A 24,794-nucleotide genomic window follows, 5' to 3' on the forward strand; every position below is an offset into this window, starting at 1 on the left:
CAAAATTCAACAAAACAAAAAAGACAAAACAATGAAACTCAACAAAAACATAAAGAATGAACTCCAGAAGCGTGCGCACCACATTCTGGACAGTGGTGCCTCCTCTTCCCTAGGGTCAAGTTCAGGGAAAAGCAGTGCTGTGAATTTGCAACTGTGCACAGGACAGATGAGACAGTGCCCGTGACGTCACAACCCTGACGTACAATCCTTGGAAGAACAGATTGTGCTTTTTTGTTTATCTTTTTAAAATGAAGCACCAAACATACATCAGACTGAACAAGTAGATACAGTGCTTAAAAAAAAAAAAGTTAAATTATTCTGGCTCAATGTGAATGTTCTCTTCTCCTTTTCCTCCAATAGTGCCCCTTTGAGAAAAATAAACCTGGAAAAGCGACGCTGCCGCCCATGGTTTCCGACTCTCACGGTGCACTCTGGTAGCAGGGACGGGGAAGATGGGGAGGCGGCAACCTCTCTTCTTCAAGCCGCCTTCCCAGTTGGATTTCCGCCTTTCCATGTCCCGACTTTACTGCAGCCCGAGTGAGATCGCAACGGCTCCAGCTAGAACTCTCCTCCAGAATTAAAGTCGGCCATCCATTTTTCTCTCCAGAGAGGCATTTGCCTGCCCGGCACTCCCAAACATAACGGTTCCCACACACGGCCGGCGTTCCTCTTGCTACACTGAGCAAATACTCAACCAGCGGAGAATGACCCTCGGCTGGCTTATGACGCACGGGCCATTTTGCCTCCGCACAGCTCACGTGAGGGAAGGGGGCCGATACGCTCCCTCCTAAATATTTGCAACAGAACGCTTTTTCTGCATTTGGGGACACAGAGTCCCAGCCCGAATAAATGTCTCGCCCCTCTGGAATCTCAGATTTAACCACAGGCGTTGGGCACCTTCCCAGAATGCCTTGCTGTTGGTTATGCCCATCCCAGAGCAAGCCAAAGGGAAGAACTGGGCTTCTGCCAGAAGGATATTACTGTGTTATCTAGGTGATATCCGTACACACCCCCCGCAAGGAAATATGGACATATTACAATTGTCTCACAACTGAGAGAAAGAGAGGCAATAAAAGCACAAAATGTGATAAGACTGGAGTCCAATGTCCAAAATACCACTCAGCAACTAAATGGCAATTTCCCTCAGGGCTCAGAATCTCTTTGCATGCTTTTCCTCAGTAAACCATACAACACCCCTGTAGAGCAGGACAGCATTATAGCTACAGCTGAGGGCTGAGCGAGTGTAGTTTGACAGGAGCTGAGCCAGTATTCAAACGGGGGGCTTTCAGCAATCAGTTCATGCTTGTGCCCGCTTTGCTAAGCCAAACCCACAAAGCTAGGAACTGGTCTGTGATTCAGCCTGGTTGTCCACGGCAGGTTGAAACTGCCTCTAGGAAAGCAGGCCAGAAAAGTTTCATAAAAGGTGTTTTGCGGAACCAGAGTCTTCTGGCAAACCCACAGAGTTCAACTGGTGCGTCAAAAGGTGTGCACTGTATAACACACAGCATGCTGAACTGTTCTGGTCCGTGCACAGGACAGATGAGGCGCCACCCGTGACGTCAACAACCCTGCTTTCCCAGCCTCCAGTTTTACAATATTTGGAAAAACAGATTGTGTTTACTTACACATACACACACCCAGAATAGAATTAGATGTAGTGCTTTTAAAACAAAAATTAGACATATGGGGAGAAATCAACTGGTGCTTGACTAGCCTGAAGCTAGCACAAATGTGACTAGCCTGAAGCTTTTGGCTGTTGTTAGACTACAACTCCCATCATCCCCATAAACTGCAACTGTGGATGATGGACACTATAGTCCAACAACAGCCTGAGAGCCTCAGGCTGGCCATTTCTGCATTAGTAAGCATGGCTGTATTTTGTATTAAATGACAGCAGGCACCCTGAAAGACTTTTAAAAAACCCAAACTAAATGTGGCAATTACTGTTTGATCAGTAAGACCTTGTGTGCATGCAATCAGCTCTTGAACTCGGGTCCCCTGAACTCCAAAGTACAGAGTCAAAACATCTGAACTGCAGGCTGGGGAGGGGCCAAAGCTCAATAGCAGAGTACCTGCTTGGCATGCAAAAGGTCCCAGATTCAATCCCTGGCATCAACAAGTAGAACTGGGAAAGACCTACAACTGAAAACCTGGAGTGCTGCTGCCAGTCAGTGCAGTCAACGCTGAGCTCAGTGGGGCAGCAGCAGCTTCGGCAGGCCAGCTGAAACACTCTATGCTCTTTTCCAAACACCAGCAAGGGAAGACGCTTCTACAATATATACCGAAGGAATGTAGGGTGGGGGGGGACCTTAAAATAGGTTACACCGCTCTACTATGAGCTGGTTTGTAGCAGTTTCTATAAAAAGAAGTCTTCTCGCATTGCCTTGTAAGAGCATCTCCTGGCAGAGGGATGTATCAGTGCTGCACGCCCAAGGTCACAGAACAGGATGGGGATCAAGTTATTCCTGACCCTGTACGAGAAACTCCTGTTCTTCCCCCCCATGCAGCAAGCAGGCCGCTTGACTCACAGCTAAGAAGCCAATTCATTTCCAACCCTACGACTCCTCCAGCTCCATCCTGGTCCTTCTCGCTTCCAACTACAGAGAATACAAACAGCCAGCAAATGAAAAGATGGGTTCACCTCTCACCTCCGACAAGGACTCACGTGCGCAGTCCGGTCAAGTCACTCTCGCGACTCTCTTGAGAAATTAATTCCCCTCCCAGCTGAAAGGTGGGGACACGGAAGCTCCAATTCCTACTCAGCCTCAAAATTTACCGGGTAACAGTGGAACGCTCATTCTCTCTTGGCTTAACCTACCTCACAGGGCTGTTGTGAGACTAAAGCACTTGCAGGGCACGTGCAAGTGCCTGAGCTGATTAGAGGAAGGGTGAAATAAAAAAAGTTAAAAGGAAGGGAGACCTCAAAATTGTATTTATCTCCCCTTATCTGTCTAATCTGTGGCTAATTCTCCTTAGAAGCATGGGAGGGAACTAGTAAGAAAAAACAGCCACTATAGAGAAAAAAGGGGAGAAAAATCATTTTTCCCAGGTCTGTCTGTCTCCCCTTATCTCATACTATCTAAACCAAATGACCCTGGTTTATTCTCATCAGCCACTCTAAAATAAACCTGGTTCTGAATTCAAGGTTTGAAGTGGACTTCAGATCTAGGTTTATTTTAGCAAAGTTGGTTAGAATAGACCAAGATCAGCTGATTCAGAAGACACAACCAATCTTAGTTCTGTGGAGGAGAGCTGGTCTTGTGGTGGCAAGCATGACTTGTCCCCTTAGCTAAGCAGGGTCCGCCCTGGTTCCATATGAATGGGAGACCAGAAATGCGAGCACTGTAAGAGATTCCCCTCAGGGGATGGAGCCGCTCTGGGAAGAGCATCTAGGTTCCAAGTTCCCCCCCCTGTCAGCATCTCCAAGATAGGGCTGAGAGAGATTCCTGCCTGCAACCTTGGCGAAGCCACTGCCAGTCTGTGAAGACAATACTGAGCTAGACGGACCAAGGGTCTGACTCAGTATATGGCAGCTTCCTATGTCCATATGTTTCTGATCCAAGCTGAATTCTTGGGATGGTCGCACAGGCAGGGGAACACACACACACCCTCCTCAAGTTCTGAACCAGCCCAAAACAACTCCAAGGAGAAATGGGTGAGGCGGTGGTGGGGGGGAGAAGAGTCTTATCCTGCTAAAAACTCAATGGAGCTACAGTGATACATTCCAGTTCCATGTGAGTCGCCTCATTTCCTGCTCAACTTTGATGGGATTAGACATGCACATTAAATTTCCATGCAGCACCAGGCCTGCCCCACTGAAAGGGAATTAAGATAAAAGTCACACCCGCTTGGGAGGAATTCAGGCTTACAGTAGCTTCAGTGCAACTGTGTGATGCAAGTTCTCAGGCAAAGAATCTCGGGAATTTGGTAACAGAGGAAGTAAATGGGACATTTCTTCCCTAGAGTGTTTGCTATCGAGTCGGTGTCGACTCCGGGCGCCCACAGAGCGCTGTGGTTTTCTTTGATAGAATACAGGAAGGGTTGCCCATTGCCTCCTCCTGCGCAGTATGAGAAGATACCTTTCAGCATCTTCCTATATCGCTGCTGCCCGATATAGGTGTTCCTCCTAGTCTGGGAAACATATAGGCGGAGGTTCGAACCAGCAACCTCTGGCTTGCTAACCAAGGATTGCGCCAGAAACATTTACATTAAAAAGCAAGAATCCAACAAAAAAATATGAGGACAAAAAGTGATTTAAAAAACAAATAATAATAGCTGCTTCAACCCAGAAAGTTCTCAAAGGGGGGTTACATAATCAAGGGGGTGAGAAAACGGTCCCCTGTCCAAAAGGGGCTCCGAGTCCGAAAAGAAACACAAGGGAGACGCCAGGAACAGCCACTGGAGGGATGTTGTGCTGGGGTTGGACAGGGCCAGTTGCTCTGAACAGAAATACTTTATAAGGTGCCTCTCTGCCTAGTGAAGCAGGGCCGATTCCCAAATGGCCTGCCACGAATAGGCCTGAAGATGGTTCCCTGCACCCCAAAGGGGGCACCGGCTAAAGAAAGACACCAGCAACAGCCACGGGAGACGCACTACGCTCTCCAGCTGCTCAACAACAGCCGCCATTTTGAATCGGTGCCTCTTAATGGAGCCACTTAATGGAGCGCTCACTTATTTATCGGGCACTTGCCAACCCTGCTTGGCATGTGCATGCTGGAACCACGTGGGGGTACTTGGGGCGACCGAGGGCAGGTCTGGACCTGCTCTCCTCTTTCTTAAAGTTCCCAGTCCCCTCTTCCAAAAGGTGCTCGGACCGCAGTTTGTGCATACCCATACTTGAAGAGCCAGTGTGGTGTAGTGGTTAGAGTGCCAGACTAGAACGGGGGAGACCCGTGTTCAAATCCCCATTCAGCCAGAATACTTGCTGGGTGACTCTGGGCCAGTCACTTCTCTCTCTCGGCCTAACCTACTTCACAGGGTTGTTGTGAGGAGCTACTCAAGTATGTGGTACACCACTCTGGACTCCTTGGAGGAAGAGCGGGATATAACATGTAAAAAATAAAAAATATATACTTTACAAGCTGCTGCCGGTCAAAGCTGAGCCGCATATCAGTGGTCCAACTCAGTACACAGCCTGATGTGTTCACAAAGCCCTGTGGTGTAAGTTATATCTGCTCCTCTGCTTATTGATAGAACCACGGTCAGTCAATCTGTGGGTGTGATGTGATTTGGTTTTCGGGAACGAGAAGCCTTGCTAGTCCGTAAAAATCGGTTTCACACACACAAGCACTATCTAGAAGTCATCTCTTGCACGATTTTCATGATCCCGGTACCTGGATAATGCCAAGTTAGCCAATCATTGAGGACTGTTAAATGTTTTTGTTCATCATGTCCCCAATACGGGACTGTTGGTCACTCTCTAGCCAGAACCACAGAGAACTCTGCTAGGGGGGAGAGAAGGTGCTCAATTATTTTGTTAGCAGTGAAAATAACTGGCTGGATCTGAGCCATACGGGCTTCGCATTCGCTGAAGACAAGGGACAAACGGCATCCCGTAAGCAAATTAATTAATTAATCATTAATTTATTCGATTTCTATACCGCCCTTCCAAAAATGGCTCAGGGCGGTTTACACAGAGAAATAATAAACAAATAAGATGGACCCCTGTCCCCAAAGGGCTCACAATCTAAAAAGAAACATAAGATGAGACACCAGCAACAGTCACTGGAGGGATGCAGTGCTGGGGACAGATAGGGCCAGGTGCTCTCCCCCTGCTCAATAAAGAGAATCACCACATTGGTGATTGTCAAAGGTGCCTCTTTGACAATTTGGGGGCTGAAATAAGGCAGGTCCTTGTTCATGAGGGGCTGCTGGTCACCCCAATCTGGGCTGAGGGTCTGCACAAAGCAGAAGCAAAAAAGACACACACACACACAGACAGTATCCCGCCCGCGCGCTCCCTCCGTCCCTCACTCCGCTCTCCCCCCTCCACGTGTCTACTACCTCTCTGGGATGATGCAACTTTTGCACCACCAGCAACCCGTGCGCAGATTGGGGGCTCCCCTACCTGGTACTCCATCCTGGGCGCGCGGGCGGGCTTGGCGCTCCACCAGCGCCGCGCGCCGCCTCCAGCCGCCGCATGCGTGGGAGCCGCCGCGGGCGCTTCGAGCAAGCGCCGCAGGAGGAGCGCGAGATGCAGCGCTGGGATCCGGCGCGAGCCCATGGCAAGCGCCTCCCCGCGTGCCAAGCTGGGACCTCGAAGAGTGACGCAACGCGGCCGCCGGCCGGGCATGCTGTCGGGACACGCCCCCCTTCCCGCACTGCGCAGGCGCCAGAAGCCCGGGCGCCCATTTTTACGGAGGGCAGACCGCTTTTTTTCCCGCTCTGAAAAGACGCCCCTGCGCGAGCCAGCCATAGAGTCGTGCTGCAAAAACTAGAGCGGCACAGGGCCTCAACTTCCGCTGAGAAGCCAGGACCCCCCGCTAGCGATCATGGTAATCCTACAACATCTGAAGAGCCTCTGGATTACCAGTATCTCGGGCTGTGGATGATGGGAGGTCTCAGGTTGGCTCGCCTAATCCCGATCTGCACAGTTTTGATCTTCCAGCTGTTGCCAAGCTACGGCTCTCCTCATCCTTTGACTAGTAGCTGTGGCTAGGGATTATGGGCTTTGTAATCCAGCAAAAGTTGTGCAGTCCTGGACTAGAGCAAGGTTGGTCAATTTAGGCATTACTTAGGAAATGCCTCATAAGTCCCAATTTAAGAACAGCCCTGCTGGATCAGGCCCAAGGCCTATCTCTTCCAGTACCGTTTCAGAGTGGCCCACCAGATGCCTCTGGGAAGCCCACAGGCAAGAGGTGAGGGCATGCCCTCTCTCCTGCTGTGGCTCCCCTGCAACTGGGATTCAGAGGCATCTTCCATCTGAGGCTGGAGGTGGCCTATAGCCCTCAGACAAGTAGTCACCAGAGACCTGCCCTCCATGAAGTGGTCTAAGCCCCTTTTAAAGTCATCCGAGCTAGCGGTCTATTCATTCTAGTCCTAATCTCAGGAGCCACGGATGATGATGATGATGATTATTAATAATAATTCGATTTCTATACTCATCTTTCTAAACACAGATGAGTCTGTGTTTGCCTGGAATGCTCCCCAGGAACTACCTCCAAGTCAATCATTCCATTGGAGTTTCTTTTACTGCTTTAAAAGTCTTTTCAGACACTTAACCCAAACCAACATCCCCTTCAATGAAAAACCGTCCCCTTCCCTAGTATCATCTTATTGAAGCCGACAGGCCAATGTCCTTTTTTCCCCGTGCACACACATCCATGCTTGCCAGACGTTGGGCCAAGATCAATCCCAACCTTAACTCTCTGCTTTTGCTCGAGAGATTTCACATTGTTCGGACTGCTGCCCCAGAGGAAAACAAACTGTACCTTGTATGTTTCTTTGATCGCTCTCCTTTCCATTATCAAGCCCCAGGCTGAAGGTCTGAGCATTCCTACTCTGCCTGTGGCAGAATGCCCACAATGCTATCTATCGCCCCGCAAAACTAGTTAAACAACAACTGGAGAGAGCACACAGAGATCCGCCTCCTTCTGCCTCTCCCCCCAGTTTTGTTTGGGTAGCCTATGACACAGAAACCATCCATAAGCCACATTCGGCAGTGAAACATTTGCTTTGTCTTTCCGTAACATTTTCGAGTACTCTACGTCCCCAACAGCCCGGTAAGATTGGTCCGTTTTATTCTCATATTTCAGGGAATTGGGCTGGAGAGCTGGTCTCGCTGTAGTGGGCATGAAATACAAGGAAGTACTTGTTCACACAATGCATCATTAACTTGTGGAATTCTCTGGGCACGGGACGTGGCGGCGGCCACCGGCTTGGATGGCTTTAAGCAAGGCTTAAACAAATTCATGGAGGACAGGTCTAGCAATGGCTGCTAGTCCTCATGGCTATAGGCTACCTCCATGTTCAGAGGCAGGATGCCTCCAAACAGGGATGTGCACGAGACGCGATTCGGACACAGAGACGCGATTCGGACACCGAAACGCAGCACATGCTTTGCCCCTTTGACTCGGAGGAGAGCAAGTCCATACCTACTTTGCCGCCACTCGCCACCACTTCCTTAATTGTGGTGCTCCCCCAGCTATCTTGGCATGCCAGCAGCACTCTCCCCCAGCTGCTGCCATGTATGCATGGCGGCTGTCTGTGTGGACAGCACAGTTGACGCATGCGTGGAGGCCATGTGTGCGCTGGCATCACACGGGGGCAGCTGGGGGAGATCATCACTGGCACATCAAGATAGCTAGGGGGAACATTCAGGAAATGGCGGCGAGCAGGTATAGACCTGCTCTCCTCCACGATAAAGGGGCAGGGGATGTACTGCGATTTGGCATCTGAGCCGCATTTCATGCACAGCCCTACATCCAAACAGCAACGCTAGGAGAAGGGGCAACACCACCTCCCGGCTGTGTGGCTTTCCCATTTGGTGGGCCACGGTGGGAAACAGAGTGCTGGATTACATAGGCCTTGGGCCTCATTCAGCAAGGCTCTTCTTATGTTCCCAAAAATGAATGGATGTTGGCTGTGGAGGAAAGATGCTCATATGCTCAGAGACACTCTTATTCTCCCCGTCGTTCCTCCAGAGTTCAGGGTGGCATTCATGGTCCTCCTGTTTTGATCTTACAACCACACTGTAAGGCACACTGCACTGAGCACGTGCAACACTGGCCCACAGCCAGCTAACAAGCTCTGAAGGGGAAATCCCAAGTCAGGTCCTCTTGGCCTCAGCGTGGCCCTTAACGACTCTGCTGCTGTCAGCTCAACACTTAAGAAATCAAGAGGCTCTTACACCGCCATGAGCGATCAAAGCAAAGACTTTTAATTACAGTCTTGAGTTGTTCTTCATTGAGTTATTAAAAATACTAATAATAATAGAGAACATAATGAGGTTCAGTATTCATAATTCTCCCACCCAGAACTTCCTGGCCTAAGTGGAGGGGAAGGACGATATGTTTCCTTCCACACTTGGCTAGGTCACACCCAGTGAGCCTTTGCCGTTGCTTGGAGAACTCGCTGCAGCCCTACAAAAAAATGCATGATAGTGTGGAGTGCAGATTCCACCAGCCAAGCAAAAGAATTCTCCCTCCAGAGTCTGTTGGGTGAAGCCAGAACCACCAAAGCGAACAGCAGCAAAGAGGCAAGATGGAATAGGAGATCCTAGGATTTTTCTCACGCCTGCCACATGTCCACCGCTGTTGCCTTAGGAAAATCCGGAGAGTTCGCCACGGCCTGGGTATATGCCAGTCAGTCCTGCCAGTCATGTCACACCTGGATGGAACTCACTGGCAAAGGCAGTGGGTACACCACCCATTCTCAGAAAGCAAGTATCATGGGTCATGATGCCGAGCGCCAAAGGGACTTTATGGACTCCCCGTCACCACAAAGTCTCCCAAACGCACCAATAGAAAAGATGGTCGAGGGCTGAACAGCAAATGTCACTCTGTAAAAGAGTCGAACGAGATTTCAGGACTTTGGAAAGTGAGATGAGCAGAAAAGCCATAATTATTGGAGTTCCTGCTGTTGCCCAAGGTTCAGCATAATCTAACACAACTCTGCCTTTATATGGTTCCAGTCACTGTATCTAGTCCTGCGTCTCTCAGATGTGAACACAGAGCCATTAGGCTGTTCCACTAGACACAGGAAATCTCAGAGCCCTCCAGGAAACGTGGGTCACCTCTTTCTGCTTCCAAGCCGACAGGAATCAAAACACTCTGTCAAACTCCGTCTGATTGGTCGCAGCAGGATTCCGGCCCTGCATGTTGGGCGCTTGTGGCACATGCCCGCCTCTCCTTCTGGGCGGAGCCAGGTACTCAAACATGGATTGGTTATGGGTAGAGAGCATGTTCTTGAGGTCAGAGGGCATCGGGTCCGACCAGAAGAAATCGTGATTCAGGGCATCATCGCTATCTATTCGCTGAGCGGGATCCAAGACCAGTAGCTTGTCTATGAGATCCAGAGCATATTGATCTTTGACGTAGGCTTTTAGCCGGTCCTTCACTTTCCGCTTTTGGCCTTTGGGCAGATCCAGCTTCTGGTACAGTTCGTATTTGTCCACATTTGGCCAAACCTAAAAAGTGACCAGAAGAAGATGAGGTTCAGAGGAAGGAGACGAAAAATCTGTTGCAAATTGATATGGTGAGGCCTGGTCTTAAATGTCATGTACCTCTTTTTAAAAGCATTGACTCGTAGGCCCAAGGCAGCTAATACACTCAAAACAATAATGATAAAAACAAACGAGAGCAAACCATAGCATTTTAAAAAGCCAGCTATGAAAAAACCGCTATAATATATTTGAAAGCGATATAGCACAAAATCTCAAAATATCCCCAAGGCCTGGAGAATTTTATTTATTTACGCTCCACGTGATCATCAAGGGTGATAAGCAAATGAAATGGAAGAATAAACATTTAAACCTACAGTTTAAAAAACAAAACAAAAAAGCTTACAATCTGATTAAATCAGCCCTGTGCCAGTGGCTCGAGAAGAGGAATCATCCAGTGAGTCAGAAATAACCCCTCTGTTTACATACAGTAGGAGAACCTACCTCAGGGGTGATGGACCCACAGAGCTGGCTGATGAGCGTGAGCTGGTGCTGTTCTGTGTTACCCTGCATGATGGGGCTGCGTGTCCACATTTCGGCCATGATGCAGCCTGCGCCCCAGAGATCAATGGGTGGTCCGTAGTCTCGTTCTCCTGAAGACAATTAAAACCTCATTAACCCCTTGGAGGGCAGACGGGGGTGTCCGCCACCATTCTTAAGGCCTGCCCACATGAGTGAACGGGGCCCGGAGAAGACTGATGAGTGGTGCTTCAATCTAGCCTTCTCCTTCACATGCTGGTTTTCTGGAAGACTCCCCCCCCCCCCCCCGCAAATTAAGGAGGGGAAATCACCTCAAGTGCAGGTTGACCACTTCAGTAAAAACCAGACTGAAGTCTAAATATGTGGACACAAAAACATCCCGATTACCCCATTATCAAAGAGGAGAGAGCTGGTCTTGTGGTAGCAAGCATGACTTGTCCCCTTTGCTAAGCAGGGTCTGCCTTGGTTGCATATAAATGGGAGACTAGGAGTGTGAGCACTGGAAGAGATTCCTCTTAAGGGATGGAACCTCTCTGGGAAGAGCAGAAGGTTCCAAGTTCCCTCCCTGGCAGCATCTCCAAGACAGGGTTAAGATTCCTGCCTGCAACCCTGGAGAAGCCACTGCCAGTCTGGGTAGGCAATGCTGAGCTAGATGGACCAACAGTCTGACTCGGTATATGGCAGCTTCCCAAGTTCCTATATTTAGACTGCAGGTCCTTCGGAGCAGCGACCTGGGTGTGTTCTGCTTGTGCACCGTGTCCCTCCATGCTGAACGTGGGCAGCAACCCTAAAACTCCATCCAGGTTAGCATCCTGTTTCCAACAGCAGCCAATCAGATGCTCCCAGGAAAGTGACAAACTTGGCAAAGAGGCACCTTTTAACGTGGTGATTCTCTTGACTGAGCAGGGGGAGAGTAACTGGCCCGATCCACCCCCAGCACAGGACCTCCAGTGACTGTTGCTGGTCTATCTTATGTTTCTTTTTAGACTGCGAGCCCTTTGGGGACAGGGATCCATCTTATTTATTTGTTATGTCTCCATGTAAACTGCCCTGAGCCATTTTTTGGAGGGGTGGTATAGAAATCGAATGAATGAATGAATGAATGGGGCGTGAAAGCAACAGTGCCCCCCACAGGGTTGCCCCAACCCCACAGCAAGTCATTTCAGAGGGAGACTGATTCTGAACCTGAAATCAGCATGGAGCCATTGTGACTAGTGGCCACTGGTAGAAAGCAGTGTTCCCTCTAACAGGGATTCCCAGATGTTGTTTACTACAACTCCCAGAATCCCCAGCTGCAATGCAATGGCTTTTGCTTGGGGATTATGGGAGTTGTAGTCAATAACATCTGGGAATCCCTGTTAGAAAGCCTGAATGAATTTGTAAAATCCAGAGGTTGGTTGGACTACAACTTCCATCATCTCCAGCCTCAATTGTGGCTGGGTATGATGTAGTCCTTCTGGGGACCCAAATTTGAGAACCCCTGGACCCCAGTTTAAGAGGCTCTTTAATTTTAATTTTTGTAATTGTTTTAATGCTTTAATTCCTTTTTCAATTTATATTTGTTGTAAACCAACCAGGGAAGTGAGTTTGGAGTAGTATACAAATATACTAAATAAATAATCATGAGGCAGTGAGTTCCATACACTATTTATTTATTTTTATTGTTATATTTGTATACTGCCTTTCATCAAAACAATCCCAAGGCGGTTATGTGCTTTATGAAGAAGGGCTTATTTTCACTTGTCCTGAATCACTTGCCAGTCCGCTTGAATAGATGACCCCAGGTTCTAGTGCTCTGAAAAAGCAAGGGAAAAGGTCACCCCCCATTTTCTTCGGCCAACTTTCACTTACCCAGAAGCAGCTCCGGAGGCCGATACCACAGAGTCACCACCCGGTTGGTGTAGCGGTTGGGCTGGCTGTTCTTGGCCAGGCTGAAGGCTCGTGCCAACCCAAAATCGGCCAGTTTCAGAACCCCATCCCGGGTGATAAGCACGTTTGCGGCTTTCATGTCCCGGTGCAGGATCTAGAGGAGGAAGCCGGGCAAGTTAGAAAAGCGACACGGGGAAGTAAGGTCAAGTGTGCTGTCGAGTCAATCCCGACTCCTGGCGCCCACAGAACCTTCTGGTTTTGCTTTTGGTAGAATACAGGAGGAGTTTGCCATGGCCTCCTGATTCGAACCGGCAACCTTCTGCTTGTTAGCCCAGCATTTCCCCGCTGTGCCACCATTTCCCATTTCCACGTGTGCCGGGCGCCCGAGAGGGGAAGACCTACCAACCTTATTCCTGTGAATGTAGTAGAGGCCGTTCAAGAGCATCTGCATCACTTTCTTGATCTCCGAGAGCGTGAACTTCACGTGGGCGTTGCTCAGGAGGCCGGCCAGGTCGTGCTCGCAGAAATCAAACACCAGGTAGATGCTGCCCTTGCAGCGGTTGTAGGGAGAGGCTGCGGAAACCAGAGCGGCAGGCATCAGCTCCATCTGTGGCCCTCTCCAAGGATCAAGGTGGGTCATGGTGGTAATAACTTTTATTTATTTATTTGCTTATTTAAATTTGCTTATGTACCGCCTCCTCCAAAGACTCTAGGCGGTGAACAACAAAACCAATAACAATTAATTATTATATAACAACAATTATTGTTATTGGCAAAACAGGTGGGTCATAAGAAGGGCATTAAAGGCAGCCAACCACAGCTATATGGCAGCTGCACGCAAACTCTCGCGAGAGCTGCCACACATGGGATTAGCCACGGGTATGCCTTAGAGCAGGGTTTCTTAACCTTGGGCCCCCAGATGTTGTTGGACTACAACTCCCAGAATCCCCAGACATGGCCTTTGTGGCTGGGGATTCTGGGAGCTGTAGCCCCACAACATCTGGGGGCCCAAGGTTAAGAAACCCTGCCTTAGAGCATTAAATATATAGATAGATGTACATAAATAAACTTGATGTATTAGCCGCCCCCATATCAAGTTGTTCTCTGAGCGGCTCACAACACCACAACATTAAAAAAACATCCAATAAGCACACATAAAACTCAACGAAGCACAACACAAAATTTAAAAAATTGCATAACACAAAATGTTTTTTAAGTCTTTTTTTTAAAAATCAATGTTAGACACCTGAACAGAAAGGACTTCACCAGGCAAAGAACCAACTGAACAAGTAAGCCCCCTGTGAACTGAGCCGAAGAGGCATCTTTATTTAGCAAGGGGGGCATCAGCATTTCCACTGAGCTGCGGCCCCATCCCCGGAGGGGAATATCTTACAGCACCCACCCAAATGCAAACCAAGGTGGACTCTGCTTAACCAAGGGGGCCATTCACGCTCACTGCCGCAAGACCAGCTCTCCTCCCAAGTCGCAGCGGGCATTACCTTTGGTCCTACAGATTTCAATGAGGTTCACCACGTTTTCATGCTTGAGCAGCTGGAGAATTTTGATCTCCCTCAGGGCTGTGATAGGAAACTAAGAAAAAAAAGGGAGGGCAAATTTAATGAGGATTATTAACGTTGCCAATTTATGACTACGCTGCAGAGGTGGAGTGATCAGTGGAGGGATACAAGCTTTACAGGTAGAAGGTGAAGGGTTCAAATAGGAACACAGGCAGCTGCCTTCTACCGAGTCAGAACCTTGGTCCATCTAGCTCAATATTGTCTACACAGACAGGCAGCCACTTCCCCAAGGTTGCAGGCAGATGTCTCTCCCAGCCCTATCCACCAGGGAGGGGACTTGGGACCTTCTGCATGCAGATGCTCTTCCCAGAGCGGCCCCATCCCTTCAGGGGAATATCTTCCAGTGCTCACACAGGTAGTCTCCTATTCAAATGCAAGCCAGGATAGAGCTTGCTTAGCAAAGGGGAAGATTCATGCTTGCCACCACAAGACAGTAATGAATGCACCAATGAGAGACCTTAAAGGCCAAGTTTAAGACAGATCATCCTGGAGGGAATCTATCTACGTGGACACTAAGAGTCAGCACCAACTTGACAGCACTTAATCAATCAATCACCAGAAGACCAGCTCTCCTCCTCCCAAATCCCTGATATCTCCACTTAGGATCATAAGAAGCTGCCTTCTATTGAGTCAGACCATTGGTCTATCTATCTCAGTATGGTCTACACAGACTGGCAGCAGCTTCTCCCAGGTTGCAGGCAGGAGTCTCTCTTAGCCCTATCTTGGAGATGCTGCCAGGGAGGGAACTTGGCACCTTCTGCTCTACCCAGCACAGCCTTGTCCCCTACGAAGAGCTCCATACGTGGTTCTGCTTTGCCAGTTGCAGCCAGCCATGACAACTAAATAGAGCCTCCATGTTCAAAAGCAGTACACCACTGAATACTAGCTGCTGGGGAACACACAACAGGGAAGGGCCTGTCGCCTTCAGCCACGGCTTGTGGGCTTCCCAGAAGCATTTGCCACAGAGGGCAACAGGATGCAGGACGAATAAAGCTCACTTCTTACATTAAAGCAATTAAACTAAGCGATTTAAAATATTTATTTACTTTACACTGCTGCTTGGGGTGGCTCGCAACATTGGTAAAAATGGATACAACAGAGAAACAAATAAGAAACTTAAGAGAAGTTCACGAAAAACAAGACCCAGTTAAAAACAGATACAACGTCAAAGGAATGAAAAGAAAATGAACAAGACCCAGTTAAAACCAGATTTGAATCTGTTTGTTTGTCTATGTGAGCCGCTTTGGAAACGTTTGGGGAAAAGCAGCACATAAATATTTGTGGTTGTTAAACTGAAATTCCAAATCAAAGGGGACTCAATTTCACCTCCCCATTCTAAGCCAAACAGCATAACCCCCCCCCTCTTTCTCATCAAGAGCCTTGGAAGTGTAACCTTCCCCGCGCACACAACCCTGGGCAAACCTACCCCTTCCTTTTCATTCTCCATTAACACCTTCTTCAAGGCCACTTTTTTGCCGGTCTGACGATGCTTCGCTTTGAACACCTCCCTGCGGAGAAGAGGGGAACCACGTGAGATTGGCCAAGGAAAGGGCAGCAGGAACGGACGGACGGCCCAGTCACAATCAATCCCCATCATGCCCAATTTGTGAGCTCGGCACCAATATGCCTGGCGTGGAACCTGCTCCTGACCCACTCAGGAAGGGATTCCCAACCTTTGTCCCCCCTGCAAGACGTTAATCTGATATTTATTTAAAAGACACATATGCCGCCATTCTTCATAAATGAATTCATGGCAGTTTACAAGAAAATTCATCTAAAACCCTCCCCACCCAGTTACTGGACGACACATCCCATCGTCCCCTGCCACATTCCCATGGTGGCAGGGGATGTTGGGATTTGTTGTCCACCACCTGGGGGCCCAAGGGCATAAAGGCCAGATAGAACCTTCAGGTTTCAAGACCCAGTCTCGGAATCCCAGTTGCTGGGAAACCAGCAGAAGATTGTTGGTGGTAAGTTCAGGGGCCAAGGCATGAAATGGCAGGCAGGCAGCAGTTCAGTGTATGGGCGAGGTGGTTATTTACAGGTCCCAGGTTCAATCCCTGGCAGCATCTCCAGGTAGGACTGGGAAAGACTCCTGCCTGAAACCTTGACAAGCTGCTGCCAGTCAGTGCAGACAACACAGATCTGGGTGGACCAAGGGTCTGACTCAGTATATGGCAGCATCATATTCTCGGAAAGAGCATAACTTAGGGAGGAGAACACTGGCCCCAGGTTCAGGCCCTGGCTTCTCCAAGCAGGCTCGGGAAAGGTCTCCATCAGCAACCCCGGAGGGCAGCTGGCAGCCAGTGCAGACAACATGGGGTCTGACTCGGTCGGCAGCAGCTTCGTAAGCGGAGTTGGGGATTTGACAGCAGGGAGAGTCATGGGGAAAGGGAGGTGAGGGCAATTCAGGAGGCAAGGAGGGAGCAGGAAGGAACTCAAGGAAAAGGTGTGTGTTAGCAGGGCACGGCACTCTGTAAGAGCCAGTATGGTGCAGTGGTTAGAGCAAGGAACTCTAAGGGTTGGGGAGACACAAGTTTGAATCTCCACGCAGTCTACGTGGCTCCTAACTTGTAGGGCTGTTGAGAGGGTAACAGGCAGGGGGAAGCTCCTTATATATCACTCTGCGCTCTTCGGAGGAACAGTTAATAGTAATATCTCACACCTGGGGAGTACTCTTATGAACCCTGCTGCCTATTGAGACCATCTGCGGAGGTCTGTCGGCAATTGCCACCAGCTCGTCTGGGAAATTCAAGGACAGGCCTTCTCCATTGCCACCCCGAGGCTTTGGAGCGTGCCCCCTGCTGAAATAAGAGCCTCCCCATCTCCGACAGCTTTTAAAAGCCAGTGCGGTGTAGTGGTTAGAGTGCTGGACTAAGACCGAGGAGACCGGAGTTCCAATCCCCATTCAGCCATGAAACTCACTGGGTGACTCTGGACCAGACATTTCTCTCTCAGCCTAATCTACCTCACAGGATTGCTGTGAGGAGAAACATAACCACGTATGTTTTTGAACCTGTGTCTCCCCAATCCAAGTTCACTGCTCTAACCACTCCTCTGGGCTGCATGGAGGAAGAGCGGGATATAAATGTAAAAGGAATAAAAAATAAAAAGGACTGTTAAGAATCATTCATTCATCCAGGCTTTTAATTAGACTTGCAGAATGCGTTATGGTTTTAATGTCTTGACTTTTGTTTTAATCTGGGCACACCACCCAGAGATGCGAGTTTCAGGCACATATAAATAGATACATTGAGGCCTCAGCCAACCAGTGGTATGTAGCAATACGAAAAGCATTAGATACTACATTTCCTAGAGCCTTATTTGGACATCACACTGTGCGCACGCTCGGATGTCTGTACAGACATACATGATTGTGTCTGAATGACTGAAGACTCATTCATTTTAAAAATGACCTCTTAATATACACTCTTTCAAACACAGGCGGAAAGATGTTTTACTGAACATGCATGAATACAGGTACACGTGTGCAGATCAGTGGTCCCTCAAAATTTTTTCCATCTCTGTGTGGAATGAGTTTTGTTCTGGGCAGCAGTATCAAAGCAGTGTGTGAGCACCTGCATTCAGACTGGGGCCTTCCTGACTCAACCTGAGCGGGATCTAAATTGAACTGAGCGGACATCCAAAAACTTGTGAGCGCACGCCTTAGAGGGAACAGTGGTACAGATCTGTATGTGTGCTGTATGTCTAGCGTACACAAGGCTTGGGAGAAACAATTTAAGGCCAGCCCAACTGCCTTCTCCCCAGGCAGGCCCGGCCTCCCTCCCCGATAGGCACCCCCAGGCAGAGATCTGGTGTGCTCTGACAACTTTTCACACATGTGGCCACAAGGCTGCAACAGTACTGCTGCTTTTTTTTGTCCGATAACACGGCACATTCTTCCATTTGTATCCTTGATTGAACTTGCTCTTTGCCGAGAAGGCATTTCTTGACTCTTGGTGAACAGAGGGAACAGAGAGCAATATGCCCACATGGGCCAACTAAGGTATCTCTTTTCAGATCAGAGGACACCACGCTGAGAACTGGTGTGCTCTGATGGCTTGCCCTCTCCCTTAGGGAGCCCCGTCCATTTAGGGCCAGCCAAAACTTCCTATCTGGCCTGTAACTGTTCTCCTTTCAATACAACATACAGCTGGAAAGGGCTGAGATCTGTTATTAAGCAAGCAATACAACCGTCCTGAAGCCCGTGGGAGATCTTGGGGAACACAGGAAGTTCAATGGGGGTGTTATTTGGGGTGGGGGGAAGCAATGGAAGCAATTCAGTTCAGGAGGGTGCACTTTGTGCAGAAAGGATCCACTAGGTATCACAGACCCATCTGTTTTATTACTCCTGTCTTTATAAACACTGTGTGCACTGCTTGGGGTTGGATGCCGCAAGGCCAAGTATGAATGGAACATCTATCCGATGGGGAAGGGGAAGCTGTGGAGGCATTATTTAGGGGCTCCAAGCAACCAACAGGGCATGTTGTTGTGGGGTGGGAAAGTGGTCAGTGTTTGTATTGTGGGGGGAGCAGAATCAAGGGCTAGAAGGCATGTGTGTGGGGGGGTGTCAGGGGAAGAGACTGTGGGGGTCCCAAAGCAAGAGGGAAAGCAGGCCTCCCTAGCGCGAGAGGGGGCAGGGCTCCTATGTGGGATAAGATCTGGGGGCCTCAGCTTGGAGACAGGTGGGGGTCTCTAAGGGAGAAGGCAATCTGGGGTCTCTAAGGGAGAAGGCAATCTGGGGGTCTCAGACTGGAGACAGGAGTCCCCATGGGTGCGGGCAAGCCAGAGACCTCAGCCTGGAAATGGGTGGAGGCCCCTTAGGAAGAGGTCAACCCAGGGGGCCTCAAACTGGAGATGGGTGGGAGCCCCTAAGTGGGGAAGCAATCCGGGGGCAGCCTCAGCCTGGAGACGGGGGTAGCAACGCGAGAATGCAACCCGGGTGGCCTCAGCCTGGGGGTGCCTATGGGGCAGCGGGCCGGGCCTGCCTGGGGAGTAGGCAGTGGGGCTGCCTAAGGGGAGAGCGAGCCGGGACCCTAGTGAGTGGGGGTGCCAGGAGTGGGGGGGGGGTAGGGCGGTGATCCCTATGGGGCGGAGGGGGAGCCGTAGGGAGCCCAGCCTGGACTGGTGGGGTGGGAGCGGGGCAGGCCCTGCCGGCCTTACCCGAAGGTGCCCTGCCCGATCTTGGCCAGCTTCTCGTACTTGGAGACCTCGTCGCAATAGGGGCACTCCACCGTCTCGTACTGCTTGGCCATGGCGGACCCGCCGCCGCTGCCGCCCCCGCCGCTCTCCTCGGGCTGCTGCGGCTGGCGGCGCCCTCCGTCCGGCGGGAGCGCGGCGCCGCACACGCTTCCGCCCTTCCGCTCCATTTCCGCTGAACCGCTTCCGGCAGCGCCGCCGCGGTGCAGCCTGGGAGATGCAGTGCCCCGCCTTGCCTCCTGCGTGGCGCGCAGTGCGCATGCGTAGCCCCGAGCGCCTGGCCCCCGGGCTTTTTTTGGGCGCCTGGGCGTGGTCATGGATTCCTCCCTCCCTCCCTGCTCTCTGTATCCCGCCTGACACGTGCGTCTCCAGGCGGTGTACACGACTGAAAACAGACAGCAGACAGAAAACGAGAGTAAAAACCAAGCCATGTAGAATGAAAAGTTAAAACCATCTCCTGGGATAAAAAATGAATCACCCTCACCTCATCATCTCCGTCCTGATTTATGACTCACTGTGATTAAATTTCCCGCCACGAGGCAGAACAAAACCGAGAAAGCCACACAGAACAAAAAGCGGTCTTTGGGCGGAAACAGCGACCAGCCCAGCAGCTAACGGCTCTCCGGGTCGTCCGTTCAGACAACCGCTTTTCAAAAGTGGGCCAGTAAACCGCTTCAGGTTCTTCGAACGGGGCTTCTGTGCATTCCTACTGAACAGGATCCTCCAGCTCTTGCTTGCAACGTGCCTCTCTCTAAAGCGCATATCGCTTTTCTCTGGAGATTCTCGAAAAAAGTTTATTTTTGAGTCTCATCTAAAGGTTTGCATAAACAAAACGCAACTGGGGGAAAAACATGATAGGAACATCGGAAGTTGTCTTACTGAGTCAGACCCTTGGTCCATCTGGCTCAGGAGTGTCTACAATGGTTCTCAGTTTTTCGATTTTTTATTAATCACTTTTAATTTGGGTGGGGGGAAATTAAATGTAATTTTAAATGTGGCTCTAGAACGGTCTTTTAACTAATTTAACTTGATTAGTCGTCTTCTTTTACATTGTATCTATTTTATTAATGTTGTGGGCCGCCCTGTTCAGTAATGTACTGCAGGGATGGGGCATAAATGTTTTAAGTAAATAAATAAATAGACTGGCAGCGGCTTCTCCGAGGTTGCAGGCAGGAATCTCTCTCAGCCCTATCTTGGAGATGCTGCCAGGGAGGGAACAGGTACTCTTCCCAGAGCGGCCCCATCTCCTAAAGAGAATATTTTACAGTGCTCACACTTCTAGTCTCCCATTCAAATGCAAACCAAGGTGGACCCTACTTAGCAAAGGGGACAATCCATATTTGCTACCACATGACCAGTTTCCTCGCTGAACCCGTTAATTCATTTCTGGAGGCAGGGGGGTGGGGGAGGAATTAATCTATGGAACTCCCTGCCACGGGATGTGGTGATGGCCACTATCTTGGACAGCTTTAAAAGGGACTTGGACAAATGTATGGAGGAGAGGTCTACCAATGGCTACTAGTCTGGTGGCTATAGGACACCTCCAGCCTCAGAGGCAGAATATATCTCAATACCAGTTGCAGGGGAGCAACAGCGGGAGAGAGGGCGTGCCTCCATCTCTTACCTGTGGGCTTCCCCAGTGGCATCTGGTGGGCCACTGTGTGAAACGGGATGCTGGACTAGAGAGGCCTTGGGCCCGATCCACCAGGACTGTTCTTACGTTCTTATGGCATGTCATGGTTTAACTATATTCCACAGTGCAAGGTGGAATTCCTCTCCCTAGAACACACAGGCCCAGGGGTCGTCTTGCTGGGCCTTCCCTTGGGGGCGCAACTCACCTGCCGCCTTGACCCTGGGCCACGTTGGTGTCCTGCGGCTTGCCTGCTTGAGCAGCTTCCTTCCTGGCTGAGGTCCCATCTGCCGCCATTTCCTCTCCACCCCAGCGCCTCTTTCAGCAGAGGGCCTGTGTGTAACAATGGCGCGGGTTGTCCTGGAAACTCCAGAGGAAGTCCGAGGTTCCTGCCCTCTTCCAGCAGGAAGACAACTCAGGCTTGCTGGGAAGAGGAGGAAGGGGAGGAGAGCTGGTCTTGCGGTAGCAGCACGAATTGCCCCCTTTGCTAAGCAGGGTCTGCCCTGGTTTGCATTTGAATGGGAGAGTGCATGTGTGAGCACTGGACAGTATTCCCCTCGGGGGATAGGAAGAGCATCTGAGGTTCCAAGTTCCCTTTCCAGCATCTCCAGATAGCGCTGAGAGAGATTCCTGCCTGCAACCTTGAAGGAGCTGCTGCCAGTCAGTGTAGGCAATACTGAGCTAGATGGACCAAGGGTCTGACTCGGTAGACGGCAGCTTCCTATGTTCATCTGCATAGGCACGTTTCACATCGCTTGAAAACACCACAATGCATTTGGCCATACACAGAGCCCACTCGTTTCCTTTCATCTCACAAATACTCACATACATACTTTATGAAGGGAGGGGAGCTGGTCTTGTGGTAGCAAGCATGACTTGTCCCCTTTTGCTAAGCAGGATCTGACCTGGTTTGTTTTAGAATGGGAGAACTATGTGTGTGAGCACTGGAAGAGATTCCCCTCAGGGGATGGAGCCACTCTGGGAAGAGCACCTAGGTTCCAGGTTCCCTCCCTGGCAGCATCTCCAAGATAGGGCTGAGAGAGATTCCTGCCTGAAACCTTGGAGAAGCCGCTGCCAGTCTGGGTCGACAATCCTGAGCTTGATGGACCAAGGGTCTGACTCAGTAGACGGCCGCTTCCGATGTTCCTAAATGCACCCCAGGCTCAGCACTGGCTCGGATCTGCGGCATGAGGGCTGCATCGCAGCAGCACACGCAGAGCAGAAAGGCTGCTCTGGATATGTGCTTGTTGTTCCGCAAAGCGCCACCCACCCAGCCCGGCTGAAGGGGAAGCGAGACCTCACTTGTGCGACGCTCAGCGCTCTGCACCGCCTTCTCTACATCTTCCCTCTTGCGGTTTTGGGGCCAGCGTTTGTGGTCGCCCCTGCCCCCAATCTGACTGCACCGAATTCAGCTTTTTGCTGCAGAAGCTCCTTGCTGGTGCTGAATGAGTTTCCGCGCTGGTTCCAGCCTGTTACTTCCCAGGGCTTCAGAATCGGGTGTGTTCAGGTGTGGACAGAAAGGTGCAACCTCCAGTTTGCAGGCAGAGGAAGTTGTTGAGCCAAAACCCTTGGTCCATCTAGCTTAGTACTGTCTGCACGGACTGGCAGCGGTGCTCCAAGGTTCCAGCCAGGAGTCCTTCCCACCTGGAGAGAGATGCTGCCAGGGGTTGAACCTGGGACCTTCTGCATGCCAAGCAGATACTCTACCACTGAGCTATGACCCCATCCTTAATATTGAAGCAGGCAGGGAGAATTTCAGAAGGCTAAAGGAGCATAAGCAACTGTTGTCTACTGAGTCAGACCCTTGGTCCATCAAGCTCAGTGTCGTCTACACTGACTGGCAGCGGCTCTCCAAAGTTTCAGGCTGGAGTGTCTCCCAACCCTACCTGGAGATGCTGCCAGGGAGGGAACCTGGGATCTTCTGCATACAATGCAGATGCTCCTTCACTGAACTACAGCCCCCTCCCCTAAGGGGAATATCTTACAGCGTAGGAACATAGGAAGCTGCCATATACTGAGTCAGACCATTGGTCTATCTAACTCAGTTTTGTCTTCACAAACTGGCAGCAGCTACTCCAAGGTTGCAGGCAGGAATCTTTCTCAGCCCTGTCTTGGAGAATCCAGGGAAGGAACTTGGAGCCTTCTGCTCTTCCCAAAGCGGCTCCATCCCTTGAGGGGAATCTCTTGCAGTGCTCGCACTTCTAAGGGGACAGGTCTTGGTACCTCAAGACCAACTCTCCTCTATGGCACTCACATGTTGTCTCCCATCTAAATGCAAACCAGGGCACACCCTGCTTAGAAAGAGGGACAATTTCATTTCATTTTGCAACAGTCTATAATGCCCTTCATCCAAAGGATACCAGGACGGTCTACAAAACAGAAACATTATGATTTAAAAAAAACAAAATACAGTTTCTGATGCCATAAAAAGCAACGATGAAACCACAATAAAGGAAAACATAACAGCCATTTCACCCTTCTCCCAGATAACAAAAATGCTCAGCCAGTCCAAGTGATCTGAGAAGAGAGCTGCAAGCATGAACGGTCCCCTTTGCTAAGCAGAGTCCACCCTGGTTTGCATTTGGATGGGGGACTATATGTGTGAGCACTGTAAGATCTTCCCCTTGGGGGATGGGGCTGCTCTGGAAAAAGCATTTGCTTGCTTGCAGGCTCAAATCAACACTACGGGGATCGGGAGGTGACGCTGAAGATCTACAGGGCCAAATTGCTCTTTTGTGGTTCGATTGTCACAAGGCGGCTTTCTGCATGCCACCGTGACCTCTGTCGCAGCACATATTAAAAGTCGGCTCTGCCTATTGATTTGATCACAAATTAAATTTCATACATAATTGGCTCAATCAGCAGAGAAGCACGCATTGCGTGACCCAGGCTGGTACGCAGAAGAAGCCACTTTGAGATTGCCATGTAACTGGGTTTTGTTTTGTTTTAAGTGGCTTCTTTGTTCATTAGAACCTCAGTTGTCTGTTCATCCATGCAAGAGAAAAGTAGTAAGCCTGAACTCTGGACGATACCATATTTATTTTAGATATTAATTATTCATTGTTGTAAACCGCCCAGAGACGTACGTTTTGGGCGGGATAAAAATAGGTTAAATTAAAAAATAAATAATTTAAATAATTATTAATTATTACTATTATTAATTTATAGACAATACTGAGCTAGATGGACCAAGCGTCTGACTCTGCATAAAACATGGTCATGTGCTTGGGAAGGGGCCATAGCTCAGTGGCAGAGCATCTGCTTTGCAAGCAGAAGGTCCCGAGTTCAATTCTTGGCATCTCCGTGTAGGGCTGGGAGAGATCCCCTGTGTGAAGCCTTGGACAGCCTCTGCCTGTCAGTGTTGACAATCCTGAGCTAGACGGAACAACAGTCTGACTCAGTATAAGGCAGCTTCCTAGGGTCCTCTTATTTGTTTATTTTTCATCATCATCATCATCATCATCATAAAACACACTGATATACTGCTTTTCAATGAAGACGTTTTCTCAAACATCGCAAAGCTATAAGGAAGTGGTTCCCTGTCCTAAAATGGCTCACCATTTCAAAAGAAACACCCGCAACAACAGCCTCTGGAGGGCTGTTGTGCTGGGCTGACTAGGGTCAGTTGCTCTCCATCTGCTAAATGTAAGAGAATCCCCACTTTTAAAAGGTGCCTCTTCCCCCATTCGGCAGGTAAACACACACACGTCCCCGTGGCAAGGTCTCAATCCTTCAATTTAGGAGTTCCAGCGGCATGCAGTTCACTCTCGCAAGGGGAACCCTGATCCCAAGCAGCTGAGAGTGCGGAAAAACTTGCCACACAACGATGCTATTTTGGGGGAAAGAAATTTTTTTGGTGGAGTTCTCAGTCTTGGCGCTT

At 49.9% G+C, this 24,794-nt stretch overlaps 2 protein-coding genes and 1 non-coding gene across 8 annotated transcripts in view; all 3 read right to left on the reverse strand.

Annotated features, from left to right (window-relative positions):
* The window catches only part of FPGS (folylpolyglutamate synthase), a 28,171-nt gene extending 21,549 nt beyond the window's left edge, over nt 1-6,622 (reverse strand). The window contains exon 1 of one of the 2 annotated variants that reach the window (XM_053282173.1): nt 6,068-6,622. In XM_053282173.1, the coding sequence (XP_053138148.1) occupies nt 6,068-6,415 (348 nt within the window). In that variant the 5' untranslated portion in view covers nt 6,416-6,622. The remainder of the gene's footprint in view (nt 1-6,067) is intronic. The other variant, XM_053282172.1, reaches the window with a different exon arrangement.
* A 2,233-nt stretch (nt 6,623-8,855) lies between these two features.
* Nucleotides 8,856-24,794, reverse strand: part of CDK9 (cyclin dependent kinase 9) — an 84,377-nt gene continuing 68,438 nt past the window's right edge. Inside the window, exons 1-7 of one of the 5 annotated variants that reach the window (XM_053282343.1) lie at nt 21,123-21,243; nt 15,512-15,593; nt 14,008-14,098; nt 12,915-13,081; nt 12,491-12,662; nt 10,604-10,752; nt 8,856-10,126 (exon numbers count right to left, since the gene is read on the reverse strand). In XM_053282343.1, coding sequence (XP_053138318.1) covers nt 9,761-10,126; nt 10,604-10,752; nt 12,491-12,662; nt 12,915-13,081; nt 14,008-14,098; nt 15,512-15,593; nt 21,123-21,211 — 1,116 coding nt within the window. In that variant the 5' untranslated portion in view covers nt 21,212-21,243 and the 3' untranslated portion in view covers nt 8,856-9,760. Of the gene's footprint in view, nt 10,127-10,603; nt 10,753-12,490; nt 12,663-12,914; nt 13,082-14,007; nt 14,099-15,511; nt 15,594-19,248; nt 19,561-19,768; nt 19,898-21,122; nt 21,244-24,794 lie in introns of those variants that run through there. The other 4 variants (XM_053282344.1, XM_053282342.1, XM_053282345.1 and 1 more) reach the window with 4 other exon arrangements.
* On the reverse strand, nt 22,567-22,636 carry TRNAA-GGC (transfer RNA alanine (anticodon GGC)). The gene has a single exon. It is a non-coding gene; the product is annotated as a tRNA-Ala (tRNA).

The sequence above is a fragment of the Hemicordylus capensis genome, chromosome 17 (assembly GCF_027244095.1).
Source record: "Hemicordylus capensis ecotype Gifberg chromosome 17, rHemCap1.1.pri, whole genome shotgun sequence".
NCBI lineage: Eukaryota > Metazoa > Chordata > Lepidosauria > Squamata > Cordylidae > Hemicordylus > Hemicordylus capensis.